Genomic DNA, 16193 nt, shown 5'->3' with positions numbered 1-16193 from the left:
TGTCCCATCTGCAGAACATTCATTTATCACTCAGTTACTGTATATTTGTGACTAGAAGCCATTAGAATTTGTTACATTCCCAAAACTGTAAGCATTTTGTAGCATTTGTTAGAGATCTGTTAATGGTTTGTTACATGCATTCGTTTATAGATTAGACATTAGTAAATTGGTTTCTGATTGGCAAGCAATGGTTTATAACATATTGCTATTGTGTGTATTATCTTATTTTGTTATTTTTGATATATTTTTAATTAAGTTTTGACTCTGGTGTGGTATAATTTAAAAGGCCCATTTGTCTAATAATAAAACAATTCTGTTTTAGTTATTTTTATATTTACTATTTTAAAGAATAATTTAGTAGGGTTTTTAAACACTATTAGGTACTTTCTTTAAGAATAACAATAATCTCAAGAAGTGATTGTCATGTGCAATTGTATTAGTAATATTCAGAGTAATATAATTCTAGTCTGGAAACAATAATATTACTGTACTCTTAATAAATATCATACTTTTGTACCTTTAACTAATTTTTTAATTCAACTGGAATGTACCCAAGATCATGAATGCAGACTAACATTTCTTTGATTACCCATCATGTAATTACTAGTTTCTGGTCTTACTTCTAAACCATGGGAATTTCTTCTATTTCTAGAGTTAAGATTCAAATCTTTGAATGAAATTTGTACATCCTTAAATGCATTTAACATGAAGACTGCTACTATGACCACTATAAAACCACAGATACATCCTAAAATATCATTGGCCTTCATGTGTTCCCATTCCCGGAACAGAATACCTGATGCAATTATAACTAGCACTGTGAACATTACATAGTAAACTGGAGTAACAATACTGGTATTGAAGATATCCAGAGACTTATTAAGATAGTTCATCTGTATCATTATACATATCACAGAAGTAAAAAATAGTAACCAAAACATATAATGACTAAAATTGCTTTTACCTCCACTCAAGCTTTCTTTTATGCCTAATGCAACTGCCTTACAAAACACAACAGTTAAACTACCTATAGCAGAACACATTAAGAGATAAATTGAAATATTTGTATTTCCAAACCTAGGGACAAAGACAATTTTAATTATGAAACTCATTACAAATATTATGGCTACATAACTAAGAAAGAACCAGTCTGTTAGCTTATTAACTAATTCTTCAAAAGTTTTGATCTCTTCAGACTTTGGTGAGTGTATCACAAACATTATAGAGCCAACAACACAGAGTAAACAACCAATCTGCAAAGACAAAATAATTAAAAGTTAGTGCAGGAACACTTAAAATAACAGAATTATGTAAATAATAACAAAACCAGCTTACTTTTCCAATAAAATTAAGTTTTTCATTCAGGAATCTCGATGAGAGTACAGCAGCTACAAGTACGCTGAGAGCTCCCAGTGGAGTTACCAGTGCAGCCGGGGTGAAAGCATATGCCAGCAAATTTGTGGCCTCCCCCACCCCCACTGTAATTTTAACAAAGCAGCATTATGGTGTTACTGTGTTGCAATAAGATCTAAGAAAAATTATAATATCTCACTTGTTATCAAGCCCAGCCACCACATCCATTGTTTGAGATATCCATAACCTCCGGCAGATGCTCTTACACCACCCAAGGAATTAATTTTCCTTAAAGCCACCTTCTTAATAATGAAACTAGAGCCAATAAATATACTAGACGATATAGCCAGGCTCAAACCAATTATAAATGAAACATTGTCGTAGTCACGCCCCTCTATTGATAAATGGGAATTCTTCATACTGATTTAACTTTTCACCGTATTATTTATTATAGTTTTGTTAAATTCGTACATAATATAGAATGACACAAACCCTGGCTTGTGGTGAATATTAACTTATCACTGTATTGTATTGTAAGTAGTTATTCATTCGTTATCGCTCTTATCATTCATTATCACTTATCACAAAGTTATGATACAATGACTCATAAGTCGTCACGTCTGTTTTAATGCGTTATTTATTTATTTTATTAGCCGTTTATGTACATACTACTAGAAATAGAAATTAATAATTACATATAACTGAAAAATAATATTGGCACACAATCATTATTGACTTTGTTCAACCAGTTCAATGTCCATAGTAATGTAAGTTACCTATCCAATAAATTAACGACAGACGACGTTAACGTAGGTGGTAGGTACCCAACTAACATCTGTGCTAATCATGTGCTAATGCTAACCGCAGACTACAATACAAACAAAGAGAACCTAGCGCCTAGTGGTGCTAACAAAGACCTGCTAACTAACGTAACTAACTTTATAAACGTTTACATCTATATTCATTCATTCAATAAGGGCGTTTTTACACTACTCCGATTCCTATTCGAACCGATTCCGAGATAACGGATATAGTAATAAAATCAGAGGACCTACAAATCGGAGGTACCTACATTCATAAACTGCCTATATATGTCCCACTGCTGGGCACAGGCCTCCCCTCAATCAACCGGAGATTTTTTATGCTCATAGCAACTAACAAATAGTTCTGCGGCCACTTCAAAACCATTACTTCGTTTGACGGCTTTGGTTGGGACGGATAAGAATCGGAGTAGTGCGAAACTGATTCAAACTCGTATTTTTCATATTAAATACAAAAATATATTTATAAGGAAAAGTGAGAATCTATAGACATTTTTTTTGGTTTGGTTTTCCCCGAAGGGTAAGGCAAAGGGAACTATGCCCATACAGCCATGTCTGACGTATTTTTTTTCTTGATGATTAATGAAATGATGAAAGGTGATGATGATGAAACCTAAGCCCCCACCCTCGGAGTAGACTCCTACTCCGAACCCCAAACGAATTAACTCAAAAGTCCGCATAAACTTTTGAGTTATGAAGCGGCTTCCTGACACGAAGCGAAAATAGGCAGATACACTTTGTTTATTGAATACTCCAATATAATAACACTCGCGAATGTCTTCCGACTAACTTAATGCGATCATTAACCACAAAACACCACTTCGTATTAATTACTTAGATTATTCAATGAAGAAAGCAACTGTCCCGTTCCCGCCTCCCGCCAAAAAGCCGAATCTATAGACAATAAAAACTTTTAAAGCCTATCGTTCACGCAACAATTTAATCGCGTGAGGAATTTTTTTTTAGTCCGGTTATTTTTATTTTAGGGACCTGGCAATAGCAACTTGGCAACATCAATGAAAAGACTGACAGTGAATCAGTGAATACTTTGCGCCGCTGTACAAATTTATGTTCAACTCTGAATTGTCTGAACTAGATTGTGATATGATGTATTGCGTGAATTTGGTGTTAACGTGGCATAATTGTTTAACAAAACGTCAAACAATAAAAATGATTAATTAAACAGGCTTAAAAGACAAGTAGGCCAGAGCTGTTAAACCCTTTCCAAAAAAAAAAAAAAGACTATTAGTGAAGTGAGTGAAGGTTCCCGCGCATTTTATTGTCATTCTGTTGAAGTGGCGCATCGTTTTCCTTTCTTTGTTATTTTACATTTAACAAGTGGTCGCTTACATATAATCAGTTTTTCTACTTCATTTAAGGTAAAATAATTTGTCCAAAATGGTTGGGAAGTCAAACAAGCTTTACGTCCACAAAAGAGGTAAGAAACTAGGCTAGGCCCACTAGTTAGATATCTCACGATTTTTTTGGTGCTTACTTTTTTAATATTACAGTCGCTGTTACTATTATCTCGGTTTGAGTGTACCTAAGGGGGCACTATGAGTTGGGACTTAGAAATAATTTAATAAATTTTGTATGGTTGGTCTAATATTCTTTTAGGGGGTCGAATGGAGGAAGTACATATTGATAAAATTACATCTCGGATCAAAAAGCTCTGTTATGGACTGAACATGGACTTTATAGATCCTGTAAGTATTTTTATTCATGTGTGTAGTCTTTTATATAACATTACCTATTTGTTTGTGGCAATATTGATCATTTATTTAAAACATTTCCTTAGGTGAGTATAACTCTGAAAGTTATAAGTGGTATATACTCTGGTGTTACTACTGTGGAGCTGGACAACTTGGCTGCGGAGACCGCAGCTACCATGACTACTGATCATCCAGACTATGCAGTACTAGCAGCTAGGATAGCTGTCTCCAACCTGCATAAGGAAACTAGAAAACATTTCTCTGGTAACTGTTATCTTTTTCTTGATATAAAATGTTGGTTAATTTTATGTAAAATTATATTTATTAATATCTTAATTTTGTTTTTAGATGTTATGACAGATCTGTATAATATAGTCAATCCTCACACAAAGAAGAGATCTCCAATGATATCTGATTTCCATTATGACGTCATCATGAAGAACAAAGAGAGACTGGATTCAGCTATTGTTTATGACAGGGATTTTAAGTACAATTATTTTGGATTCAAAACCCTTGAAAGATCCTACTTGCTGAAAATAAATAATAAGGTATGTGTTTAAAAAAAAATGATGAAAAGATATGCTTTATTAGTTGTGGAATTTAATTGTTTTGATGATATTATTCTTTCTCATTACAGGTTGCTGAACGCCCTCAGCACATGCTAATGCGTGTTGCAATTGGGATACATGGTGAGGACATTGATGCAGCTATTGAGACATACAACTTGCTGTCTGAGAAGTATTTTACTCATGCAAGTCCAACTTTGTTCTCTGCTGCCACACCCCGTCCACAGTTGTCATCTTGCTTCCTTATTGCTATGAAGGATGATAGCATTGAGGGAATTTATGATACTCTGAAACAATGTGCTTTAATTTCCAAGTCTGCTGGTGGTATTGGTGTTCATGTCCATTGTATAAGAGCTAAAGGCACTTATATTGCTGGGACCAATGGTGTTTCAAATGGCTTAGTACCAATGTTGAGAGTCTACAACAACACAGCCAGGTATGTTGATCAAGGAGGCAACAAACGTCCAGGAGCTTTTGCAGTATATCTTGAACCCTGGCATGCAGATATATTTGAATTTTTGGACTTGAAGAAAAATACTGGAAAGGAAGAAGTTCGTGCCAGAGAACTATTCTATGCATTGTGGATACCAGACTTGTTTATGAAGAGAGTAGAAAAGAATGAGAACTGGAGTCTCATGTGCCCTCATGACTGTCCAGGACTCGCTGACTGCTGGGGGGAGGAGTTTGAAGCACTTTATGAAAAATATGAGCAAGAAAACAGATTTCATAAACAAGTAAGAGCTCAGATTTTATGGAAAGCTATAATTGAAGCACAGGTAGAAACAGGGACACCATACATGCTTTACAAAGACTCATGTAATAGAAAGAGCAATCAACAGAATTTGGGAACCATCAAATGCAGCAATCTGTGCACAGAAATTGTTGAATACACTTCCTCAGATGAAGTGGCAGTCTGCAACCTGGCCTCTATTGCACTGAATATGTTTGTGAATGAAGACAAAACATACAATTTTACTAAACTTAAGGATGTTACTAAAACCATCACAAGAAATCTAAACAAAATTATAGATGTGAATTTCTATCCAGTCCCTGAAGCTAAAAAGTCTAATATCAGGCACCGTCCCATTGGAATTGGAGTGCAAGGCTTGGCAGACACTTTTGTTTTGATGCGTATGCCTTATGAAAGTGATGCTGCAATCAAACTTAACCAGCAAATATTTGAAACCATTTACTATGGTGCCCTGGAAGCAAGTTGTGAATTAGCAGAGAAGTGTGGTGTTTATGAAACATATGAAGGGAGCCCTGCAAGTAAAGGAATACTGCAATATGATATGTGGAACAAGACACCTACAGACCTGTGGGACTGGGCCGTTCTGAAAGAAAAAATTGCCAAACATGGCCTCCGTAACTCCCTTCTATTGGCACCCATGCCAACAGCTTCTACTGCTCAGATTCTTGGCAACAATGAATCTTTTGAACCGTTCACTTCAAATATCTACCAAAGAAGAGTCTTGTCTGGTGAATTCCAAGTTGTAAATCATCATCTTTTACGAGATCTAACAGAAGCTGACTTGTGGAATGAAGATATGAAAAACCTTATCATTCACAACAATGGTTCTATTCAGAACATTGAAAGCATTCCCAAAGAAATCAAAGACTTGTATAAAACTGTTTGGGAAATCTCTGTAAAGACAAGTATCCAGATGGCGGCAGACAGAGGCGCATTTATTGATCAAAGTCAATCATTCAACATTCATGTTGCTGAACCTAATTACGGAAAACTGACGTCAATTCATTTTTACGCTTGGAAAATGGGTTTAAAAACAGGAATGTATTACTTGCGCACCAAACCTGCCGCTAATGCTATACAATTTACTGTTGACAAATCTAAGGTCAGAGGCAAGGTGTCTAATGGTATATCGAACGGGTCCTCTGACAAAAATGATGCCGACATGGCGGCCATCACGTGCTCGCTACAAAATAAAGATGAATGTTTAAGCTGCGGATCATAATACTTTTCCTTTGATAATTAATTTTAGTCTTTAAGAATAATTAATGATCATGTCTCTTGTAATAGTATCATTTTGAATGCACAATTTTTTTTAAACTGATTTAGATTAAGAAGTAAGACTGTTTTATAACTAATAAATGCTTATTAAAAAATGATATTGTTTGTTATCTATCACTAACTACTATTTGCACAGCTAAATATAAAGTATATGTAGGAAGGAGAAAATTGCTGTTACTTGTATAATGTTACTACTATCTGAGGATGAGGAAAATAGTTATATACAGTCAACACACGTTAGGAATAAATAATAATTTATTTAATGAAAATGAAATTATAATTTAACTCTGCAGTCATTGTTATTCATAGTAAGATTGTAAATAAATAAGTATTCAGCTTTTTCTGTAGCTTCTCAATATAGGATAAATTATGTCCAGTGCTTCATAAATTTCATTTCTTGTTTTTCCACCTGAATAAAGATAAAATAATATTATAAGGCTAAATATTCCAAGCACTAAAGAAAATATGAAGATAGTAAATAATACCTGTAAACACTATCTTCCCATTCACAAATATTAATAAAACAACCCTTGGTCGCACCATTCTGTAAACCAGACCTGGGAACAATTCAGGTTCGTAAGATGTGAACTGCCCATGGGCCTGCTGAAGAGCTTCCAGTCTTATTGGGAATCTCAGATCCCCTGTTGCAATGAAGTTTTGGATTTTAAAGTCTAAGAATTTGGCCTGTAAGAACACATACACATGTAAGCATTAAATAGTCATTCAAATGGAAATACATGCACTATTAGTACAAATGTAATACATACTTGAAATCCTAGTTTCTGAATTATTCTTGCAATTTTTCTGGCTGCTATATAAGAATCATGTTCATTTCTGGCACCTGTGCAAACAATTTTGCCAGATCTGTGAATGAAGAGTCCAATTGTTAATCAATCAAAAAATTTTATGAACATGAAGTAGAATTGTATCACATCCTCATAAAATTACCTAAATACTAGAGCTGTGGCACGTGGTTCTAGAATTTTCATAACCACACCTTGAAACCTTGCTGGATTGTACTCTGAAAACCTTGTTCTGCAATAAATATCCAGTAACCGAAGTTCACATCCTAAACTAACTGTTGATACACAATTCCTGAAAGCACAGTAGGTAATGAATAAGTATAATACTATATACAAGTAATAGCCAACAAATTTATCAGTGTGTACTTCAGTTATCATTGTAAGCACTCTAATGCTCATAAGTACTTGCTTGTATGTGTAGATAAGTATTTAGAAACTCACTGTATTTTTATACTATTCTTTGCTTGGGATGTACCACTGGGCATGGGAGTCAATGCTGTCATAGCACTATGAGGGTTCACTGGCTGGGGAGTGAAGGAGCTGTGAGTAGGAGTCAAAGCTACATCTCCTGTTATTCTTGACTGGGATAATGTTGTAGACATATTAGAGTCACTTCTGGCACTATCCTGTCTTTGGATTGGGGTACGAATTACACTTGTAACTTGCATGTTAGAAGGTGGATAATTGGAATTGTTGCTTATTACAGATGGTCTTGATATTTGTTCTTCTTTATCACTTAAATCTGACATTACGTGCATATTAGTTTCATTGATGATGATCGAGTCTTGGTCATCAGTTTCCATTTGCTAAAAAAAATAGGTTTAAAATTTAATGGAAGGTTAAATTAAAGCTAACCAATAAAAATATACAGGTACACTGTATTGTTGTACCTGATTAGGATGTTCGTCGTTCCAGTTTGGTGTTGGAACGGCTGGAGTATGTCGTCTTACGGGGCTATTTACATAATTGGGATTATCTGCAGTCTCCTCCATGTCAACGTTTAATTACAATTAAAATAAACAATAAGTAATCTCTTAAAAGAACATAAATCCTAATGTTTTACGTTTTATTTAAATGTTACAATTCAAGAGTATCGTTTATAATTAAAACTTTCCCTACAAAGCAATAAATTATTAATATTAAAATCCTTGTGTGTTTATTTATTAAAAATATTGCGATCTAGAGCCATTTCTGAGCCATGTGTACTATGCAAATGTCAAAAATATTTTTTTTTTATGCAAAGACCATGTTTTTATGTTTTTGGCGTGGTTGAGTAAAATATGCGTGTCAAATGCGTGCTTTAATAAATGCACCACCACGTCCTGTGGGAGTGTGGGATCCATTTTTATTATTTATTTAATCCTTTGACTGCAGTTGCAGTTACTAAGGTGTTTAATTAGTTAGTTCAATTTGTTTGAGAATCATCTAAGACTAATAAATTTAATAAAGTCGGCTCGTCTGTGGGTAGCTTATTTGTTGTAATTGATGTTAACAGTCAGCTGATTTTTGTCTATGGTTAGATGTCAATGTCAAAGTAGTCCCTATGGACCGTATGGACGACATAATTATTAGTCACTCATTCGTTCATTTCATTCAAAGGTTTTGTTTTGTTGAATTTTCGGAGCTGATATAGCTTTGAAAATCCATATTAATCCTGCTGTTTTATTAGTGAAATATCATTAAAAGATAATCCACAATGGCTCCGAAGGCTGGAGGTGATTCTGCTAAGGTTAATTCATCTGTGTACAAGGATAAAAGCAAACCAACCGACATACGCCTAAGCAATATAAATGCCGCAAAAGGTACGAACCATCTGATTTTTGAATTCCCGATTTCACAGGTTTTTCTGAGATTCGGCAGTTGTAATTATATATTTTAAGTACGCTTCAATATTATATTATTGCTTCCATTTAAGAAAAGCTTATAACTTTTTTAATTATGAGTAAATTTATATTCTTCGAAATCAAAGTATTGATTTTGTGTTAAGTAAAACTTTTGCAAATTGATTACTTATAGTTTTATTTGTTATTTTTGCCAGCCTTTTACCAATTCGCAATGATTTTTCTATGTAATATTATATAAATGTTCGAAAAATATACTGTTTATCTGGCATCTGGCGAGACATGATTGTAAATAATTTTATTTTTCAGCCGTATCTGATGCAATTCGTACAAGCTTGGGCCCTCGGGGCATGGATAAAATGGTAAATAAATAGTGATTGCATATAATTCTTTTAAAAAAGAATATTTGTGATTATATATATATATATATATATAAATCTAAAAACTATATAAAAACATTGCAGATCCAAGCTGCTAATGGTGAAGTCACTATAACAAATGACGGAGCTACAATCCTGAAGCAAATTAGCGTTATCCACCCTGCTGCTAAAATGGTAAATAGGGCTTTTATTTAAATATTCTTGAATTTTGGAAGATTTAAGTATATCTCATGAGTGACATTGTTGTATGGTCTCAAAAATGTATGCAAGTTATATATTATATAATAACATTAGCATAAATGGAAAGGAACATAAGAACTTGATCTATGTCAATAGTTGGTGGAGCTTTCTCGTGCTCAAGATATTGAAGCTGGTGATGGTACCACCTCCGTTGTGGTGATTGCTGGAGCTCTGTTGGATGCTGCTGAGAAACTTCTACAGAAAGGCATCCACCCAACTGTGATCTCAGATGGATTCCAGAAGGCTTTGCAGATGGCTTTACAGGTAAAAAGATTATCTAGCTTTATCATACCTAAATAATTGTAAATTAACACATATATAAGGAGAACTCAAAATGTATACCACGAAAAATCTTTAATATTTTTTATGATTACTTTTATTGTGGAGTAAACATATTTTGTGTTATTTAAATTAATAATAATATGACATACAATTCATTTCAGACAACTTGGTTCACAGAATAAATGTGATATACATAATCTAAGAATATATTATAAATTATATAATTTAAAAACATATAATTTACAAATAAACTATGACAGTACTTTTGTGCTGTGTTGGTGGTACATGGTGGCAGTCTACCAATATTAATGAAACATATTTTTAGGTGGTTGAGGGTATGGCAACCCCAGTTGATTTGAACAATGAGGATGCTCTGCTGAAGGCAGCTGCTACCTCTCTGAACTCCAAAGTCGTGTCCCAGCATTCTACAATCTTGGCTCCTATTGCTGTGCAAGCTATTCGTGCTGGTGAGCTAATTTGATCTAAAATTATTTGTAACTATTTAACTACAAAACAATAAAAACAAAATAAAAACCACATCCAAATGTGATATTTTTAAAAAGGATGAAATGATGTTCAGTATAAGAGAACAATATATGTATATATTCTATGGTTTGTAGTCAGTCTCATTTTGTAGTCTATGTAGCCGTTATTTATAGCTAACACTTCAGAAATGAATGCAAGAATTTGCCATAGAAATTACATATAAATTCATCCTTTTATTCTCGTTCCTCAAGTTTAGTGTAATAGAGAAACACATGGTATGTTATGGTTGAATGTTTGCAGTAATGGAACCCATCCCTGGTGGAGTGGGCGCTCGAGTAGACCTTCGGGACGTGAAGGTAATCGAGCGCGTCGGCGGCACTGTGGAGGACACGGAGCTGGTGCAGGGGCTCATCATCCCACACCGCGCCTCGAACGTTAACGGCCCGCATCGCATCGAGAAGGCTAAAGTCGGACTTATCCAGTTCTGCATCTCTCCACCCAAGACCGATGTAAGTATTTTAACCTAGCTTAAAGATCCCACTGCAGGGCAAAGGCCTCCCCTTTTGTCTTTCCCCCTCCTTGTCATTTAAGTGCTTAATAAGATAGGGACAGTCTGCTCAAGTCTGTAGGTTGTGATACCATATTTTCTGATCTCTTCTAATCATACTCTTTCACATTTCAGATGGACCACAATGTCATTGTATCAGATTACGCTGCTATGGATCGTGTTCTAAAAGAAGAGCGTCAGTACATTCTCAACATCGTCAAGCAAATTAAGAAAGCTGGCTGCAATGTACTTTTAGTGCAGAAATCTATTTTGAGGTATATAGAGTAACTTTACTACTATTAGCTGTCATATAATTTTTGCTGTCAAGCCTGAAGGAATCTGATATTCAAGCCTGGAGTCCACCTTAGATTTTCTGTATAAAAGGACTATTTGTTTCCATGCAATGTGTTTTCCTATTTTGTCCATTTTTGTTGCAGTTATTGTCATTTACATTTTCAGAGATGCTCTTAGCGACCTGGCTATCCACTTTCTGGATAAAATCAAGTGCATGGTCATCAAGGACATTGAGCGCGAAGACATCGAGTTCGTATGCAAGACCCTCGGCTGCCGCCCCATTGCCTCTCTCGACCACTTCACGGCTGAAAACTTAGTCAATGTTGATCTCGTGGAAGAGATCAATGAACCTGTCGGCAAATACATCAAGGTATATATACTATTTGCAATGATATATAAGAATATTTAATTAATCTGATGAATTCGCCTCGTAAGTTTTGTGGATTCTTTCAAAAAAGGGGGCCCTTTCGCGAAACTAGTTGTTTTTCGAGATCAACAAGATAGGGTAAGATCGTAAACACCGCGCTATTCATCTATCGATACATGGAGGCAACAGAACATAATGACTTAACGTTTTATGTTAGCCCAAGTTCATAGAAATGGTATTGATATGCTGTTTTTATTTGCAGCTGACGGGATGCGCGGGCGGCGGGCGCACGGTGTCGGTGCTGGCGCGCGGCAGCAGCGGCGCCGTGGTGGCGGAGGCGGCGCGCTCGCTGCACGACGCGCTGTGCGCCGTGCGCTGCGTGGCGCGCCGCCCCGCGCTGCTGCCTGGCGGCGGCGCTCCCGAGGTTACTACTTACTATCCATACGCAGACATGTGTCTACAACTTCATGAGCAATGGCTCCTGCACAAATGTTACTTATATATGTCTGTGTTAAAATGAACAACCTTCATTTTTAGGCTGCCGCAGCGGCGGCTCTCGCCAAGGCTGCTATCACAGCGCCCGGTGCCGATCATTATTGTCTTCGCGCATACGCTGATGCACTAGAAGTCATCCCGTCAACACTCGCGGAAAATGCAGGTAAATATCTCGCATTTTAAATTTTTACCGTTAAAAATCCTAAATGATCGGAACCTAAAAGAGGTGGCCTAAATGCTATTTTTGACATCCAGTAGAATCAGTTTTGCTTTTTCGTCGTTAGTTTATCAAACAATGAAATTAGTTATTAAGTTTTCATAAATAGAACAAGACTGACCCCCCAAAGTATCGAATTAATATAATGTTTCCGTCAGGTTTGAACTCGATCGAGACAGTGACGGAGCTGCGTGCGGCGCACGCGGCGGGTGCGGAGGCGGGCCATAGCGCAGGCGCCGGCGTCAACGTGCGACGCGGCCGCGTCACGGACATGCGCCACGAGCACGTGCTGCAGCCGCTGCACGTCACAGCCTCCGCACTCGCACTTGCCACGGAGACCGTGCGCGCTATACTCAAGATCGATGACATTGTTAGTATACTCTGAATTCCTAAAACTCTAGAACGCGGAATTTTAGAAGTTGTTAGCGTTTCACGAAGTGTGTCCTTTCGTTAAACTATATATAGCTGAAAACTTGAAAAAAAAACAAGCAATAGTATCGAATCATATAGTTGTTGCCATAATCAGAAGCAATTATCGATAGTTTTTGGAACACACACATACATTAAGATCACGTCTATTTCCCGTAGGGGTAGACAGAGACGTAGGGGTAGACAGAGACTATGAAGTTCCACTTGCTATGATCCTGACACATCACTTTCACTTCTTACAATAGTCAGAAGCAATAATACCGATAGTATAAATAACTGTTTTGACAATTGTGGAATTTGCGAATAATTGTTTATTATGATTGTTATTGATATATGGTGCTGTAAATTTTTCATGTCATACTATTATAATAAATAAGAAATATCGGTTCTTATATAAAACGCTTAGTTTTACTGCACATGAATTTATATAATTCTTCATAATTACGGTGCTTTTTATTTTGTTACAGGTTAACACTATGAATTAGTTCTCTACAGGGAGTGGATGTGTCACAAAGTATTAACTTTTAGCATGATTGTGATGCAGGGTTGCTTGATCTTTTGAACAAGAAAATAGAAGAAGCAAGCAAGTCAAACTTGATTCTGTATTTATTAGAAAGTACTAATTTGCTTACCAAAATATAATGCCTTCACACAATATTTTCACTGGCATTTTTAATGGTAACGTCGTGTTAGCTAGGATGCGAAATTTAAGATCTACTACACAAATAGATAAGTATATGGAGTACTAAAGTTTTAATACAATGAGTTGTAATGAAACAATGCCTTAGAATTTGCTAGTTTATTTACTTACAAAATATGTTATTTGAATTACTTTAAATAAACACATTAATAACATGTCTGCTTTTAGTTTTTATATCTTATTCTTACCCCTTATTAGCATATACGTTTGGCTGTATCCTACCGGCCATTAACAAATTCAGGAACAGTGATCACATCTTACTGCACATGATTGATAAGAATTTTATCTTTGATAAGGATGTATTTGATTGGCAGCTTTGATATTAGTCTTGATAGCAGAAGGTGCTTTTGGCATAGTAGGAGCTGAAGGGCCCATTTGTGGGGGAGCAGGACCACGTGATGGTCCTATGCCTGGAGGCCCACCCACACCAGGAGGGACGATTGAAGGCATGCCTGGCCGCAATCCTTTGCCGGTGCCCACAGCTGTTACCAAAGCATGAGTGTCTGCTATGCTATGAGTAGGTTGCATTCCTAAAAAAAATACATGTAGAGTTATAAAATGATGGTTGAAGTAAGGATACTTTACAGGGTATTGACCCATCTCATGACCATGATCGTGGACGCCAGAAGAAAAAAAATAAAGCAACATTCTATACAATTACAAATTAAATACAATATATTTCAAATACCTGCAGATCGCATAGATTCACCCTCCCAATCTTCACGACCCTTTGAAATGATTTCCCATACATGGCTCACAATTTTAGTAAATTGTGCGACTTGTTTCTGTAACAAGCAATTTCATAAGCTGACATATTAGGGTAAGTTACCAGGGATGGAATAATCAATTACCTGATCATTCACAATATGACCTTTGATGTATAATGTTACTGTATGACACAGGATATGGATATTGCCTGTACAATTTATTTTGGTAATAATAATTCTGGGTTCTATTAAAACATTATGATGGTTTAAAATATGTGTAGGTTTTCTTAAAATAAATTATGAATGAGGGACTTTCATTCCATTTTTAATTTAACATGATAATTACCTATTTTCTCATTGATCAGGTACATAATTATTGCTTCTATTTATTATAATCAGAATAATAATGGGTGGAAGATGTTGTTGTGCCTGGATATATTTATTACCAAAAATAAAGATAAAAGATACATTATGTCTGTTATCCATGAAATTAGAAGGCAAATCTGTATAGCTCCATCTATATGTTTTTTTGCTGAAGATAGTCTGGAAAGTCCCTCATTTGATTTTTTTTTTCAATTTAAGTGCTATCTATGACTAATGTCAACTAGCATACTTTAGGTAAATAATCACCAATCTAATCATTGTTGATAGTCCAATTCGCATCATATTTGTACATAACACCTATTTCCAACCCACCACCAGGGTTGATGAGGTTGATAATCCACCTCGCAATAAAAAGACTCAACCAGGGTAAGCCCAGACTGTATTAATTCCATTTGCTTCGATTCTGTTATGTCGGGAAATAGTTTTATGTTGTTATTGTTTTATGTTGTGGGTTGTCGGGGCTTGTTTTTATAGTTTTACCTGTGCAGTATCATAACTGAGAGTACTAGCTCTGTGGTTGAACTGTTGTAGTCTTTGTTCCGCCTGTGGCTCGGGTTTAGTTCGCAGCAGGTCTGGTACCAAGTCGTGAGTGCAAGCTGGTACTCTTCCTTCAGTCAGCCGCACTAGGTTCTCATCTCGTTCACATCCTAATTGCAAGGGCAAAACTATTTGTGATCGCAGAGGCGCGGCCAATTCGGCTTGCAATATTTTACTCAATCCTGTGAGCTATAAACGAAAAATGCATAATATGAAATTAGAGGTTACTTTTGGCAAAATGTTTTTTTAAATGCAATTTACAAGAAATACTTACATGTCCAGACAAAATAGCGTAATTATCCAGAAACGTTGGCCAATTTATAGTTTCATATTCAGTTTCTAGTTTTGTAATAAGAGCTTGAATAGCAGTTTTTAAGTCTACAACTCTGTTCAAAATTGCTTGTAACGTTGCTTCTAATTGCTTCTCTTCTCGCTGCATTGTTTTAGAAAATTAAGAACAATAATATTTTCGTTGAAACGTTTGATTATAAACAATTTGTTAAATAACGTAAATAATTAAATATCAACTCGTACGTAAGCAAACAAATTATAACGAACGAATGAAACAAGAATGAAATTTTATGAATGAATGAAATCAACGAATTTTTTTTTGTTTTCTCCGTAGGGAACAAAGCCCATACAGCCAAGTCTTCTAAACCCCTACTCCGAACCTCAAACGAATTAACTCAAAAGTCCGCATAAACTTTCAAATAATGAAGCGGCTCCTTACCACTTATTTATTGAATATTCCGATATAATAACACTACATATATCACTATCACGAATGTTTTCCGACTAACTGAATGCGATCATTAACCACAAAACACCACTTCGTATTAAATATTTAGATTATTCAATGAAGAAAGCAACCACGTCGTTCACTTTCCAATATCAGTATAATTTGTGTGCATTATTTAGCTAGACATCTCGCTCGATGTGTCTAGGGGTACATAAACATAGGACATAACATCATACCTATTTCCCGCTGGGGTAGGCAGAGAAC

The 16193-nt window shown here is 35.7% G+C and overlaps 5 protein-coding genes across 5 annotated transcripts; 2 read left to right on the top strand and 3 right to left on the bottom strand.

Annotated features, from left to right (window-relative positions):
- Nucleotides 1–384: 384 nt before the first annotated feature.
- LOC126368578 (magnesium transporter NIPA2) lies at nt 385–2263 on the bottom strand. The gene is made up of 3 exons (XM_050012636.1): nt 1553–2263; nt 1336–1478; nt 385–1253 (listed from the first exon to the last, which is right to left on the bottom strand). Exons 1-3 carry the CDS (start codon nt 1770–1772, stop codon nt 558–560), a joined length of 1059 nt encoding a protein of 352 aa, XP_049868593.1. The 5' UTR covers nt 1773–2263; the 3' UTR covers nt 385–557.
- Nucleotides 2264–3439: 1176 nt separating this feature from the next.
- Nucleotides 3440–6579, top strand: LOC126368548 (ribonucleoside-diphosphate reductase large subunit). Its single transcript, XM_050012562.1, has 5 exons — nt 3440–3612; nt 3792–3880; nt 3973–4150; nt 4235–4434; nt 4524–6579. Exons 1-5 carry the CDS (start codon nt 3573–3575, stop codon nt 6423–6425), a joined length of 2409 nt encoding a protein of 802 aa, XP_049868519.1. The 5' UTR covers nt 3440–3572; the 3' UTR covers nt 6426–6579.
- A 139-nt stretch (nt 6580–6718) lies between these two features.
- LOC126368549 (uncharacterized) lies at nt 6719–8485 on the bottom strand. The gene is made up of 6 exons (XM_050012563.1): nt 8175–8485; nt 7726–8090; nt 7430–7576; nt 7249–7345; nt 6967–7165; nt 6719–6890 (listed from the first exon to the last, which is right to left on the bottom strand). Exons 1-6 carry the CDS (start codon nt 8274–8276, stop codon nt 6814–6816), a joined length of 987 nt encoding a protein of 328 aa, XP_049868520.1. The 5' UTR covers nt 8277–8485; the 3' UTR covers nt 6719–6813.
- A 373-nt stretch (nt 8486–8858) lies between these two features.
- LOC126368350 (T-complex protein 1 subunit delta) lies at nt 8859–13717 on the top strand. Its single transcript, XM_050012262.1, has 12 exons — nt 8859–9086; nt 9435–9487; nt 9590–9679; nt 9842–10009; nt 10353–10494; nt 10814–11022; nt 11196–11335; nt 11520–11724; nt 11984–12145; nt 12259–12379; nt 12592–12803; nt 13330–13717. Exons 1-12 carry the CDS (start codon nt 8981–8983, stop codon nt 13345–13347), a joined length of 1626 nt encoding a protein of 541 aa, XP_049868219.1. The 5' UTR covers nt 8859–8980; the 3' UTR covers nt 13348–13717.
- Nucleotides 13647–15761, bottom strand: LOC126368351 (mediator of RNA polymerase II transcription subunit 8). Its single transcript, XM_050012263.1, has 4 exons — nt 15465–15761; nt 15134–15379; nt 14251–14347; nt 13647–14092 (listed from the first exon to the last, which is right to left on the bottom strand). Exons 1-4 carry the CDS (start codon nt 15627–15629, stop codon nt 13845–13847), a joined length of 756 nt encoding a protein of 251 aa, XP_049868220.1. The 5' UTR covers nt 15630–15761; the 3' UTR covers nt 13647–13844.
- Nucleotides 15762–16193: the final 432 nt, after the last annotated feature.

The sequence above is a fragment of the Pectinophora gossypiella genome, chromosome 7 (genome assembly GCF_024362695.1).
Source record: "Pectinophora gossypiella chromosome 7, ilPecGoss1.1, whole genome shotgun sequence".
NCBI lineage: Eukaryota > Metazoa > Arthropoda > Insecta > Lepidoptera > Gelechiidae > Pectinophora > Pectinophora gossypiella.
Note: the sequence above shows the minus strand (reverse complement) of the source record. Positions and strands in the feature narration are given on the sequence as shown.

Bases quoted from the DNA above. Each gene is read 5' to 3' on its own strand.
- LOC126368578 (XM_050012636.1), bottom strand. From the start codon at position 1,772: ATGAAGAATTCCCATTTATCAATAGAGGGGCGTGACTACGACAATGTT. The intron at 1,479-1,552 runs GTGAGATATTAT...TTAAAATTACAG, and splicing joins GTGGCTGGGCTTGATAACAA to TGGGGGTGGGGGAGGCCACA. The intron at 1,254-1,335 runs GTAAGCTGGTTT...TTGTCTTTGCAG, and splicing joins AACTTAATTTTATTGGAAAA to ATTGGTTGTTTACTCTGTGT.
- LOC126368548 (XM_050012562.1), top strand. From the start codon at position 3,573: ATGGTTGGGAAGTCAAACAAGCTTTACGTCCACAAAAGAG. The intron at 3,613-3,791 runs GTAAGAAACTAG...ATATTCTTTTAG, and splicing joins GCTTTACGTCCACAAAAGAG to GGGGTCGAATGGAGGAAGTA. The intron at 4,151-4,234 runs GTAACTGTTATC...TTTTGTTTTTAG, and splicing joins AACTAGAAAACATTTCTCTG to ATGTTATGACAGATCTGTAT.
- LOC126368549 (XM_050012563.1), bottom strand. From the start codon at position 8,276: ATGGAGGAGACTGCAGATAATCCCAATTATGTAAATAGCCCCGTAAGA. The intron at 8,091-8,174 runs GTACAACAATAC...TATTTTTTTTAG, and splicing joins ACGACGAACATCCTAATCAG to CAAATGGAAACTGATGACCA. The intron at 7,166-7,248 runs GTATGTATTACA...GTGTTCTTACAG, and splicing joins TTCAGAAACTAGGATTTCAA to GCCAAATTCTTAGACTTTAA.
- LOC126368350 (XM_050012262.1), top strand. From the start codon at position 8,981: ATGGCTCCGAAGGCTGGAGGTGATTCTGCTAAGGTTAATTCATCTGTG. The intron at 10,010-10,352 runs GTAAAAAGATTA...ACATATTTTTAG, and splicing joins CTTTGCAGATGGCTTTACAG to GTGGTTGAGGGTATGGCAAC. The intron at 11,725-11,983 runs GTATATATACTA...TTTTATTTGCAG, and splicing joins CTGTCGGCAAATACATCAAG to CTGACGGGATGCGCGGGCGG.
- LOC126368351 (XM_050012263.1), bottom strand. From the start codon at position 15,629: ATGCAGCGAGAAGAGAAGCAATTAGAAGCAACGTTACAAGCAATTTTG. The intron at 14,348-15,133 runs GTAAAACTATAA...TGCTTGTTACAG, and splicing joins TCAGTTATGATACTGCACAG to AAACAAGTCGCACAATTTAC. The intron at 14,093-14,250 runs GTATTTGAAATA...TATTTTTTTTAG, and splicing joins TGAATCTATGCGATCTGCAG to GAATGCAACCTACTCATAGC.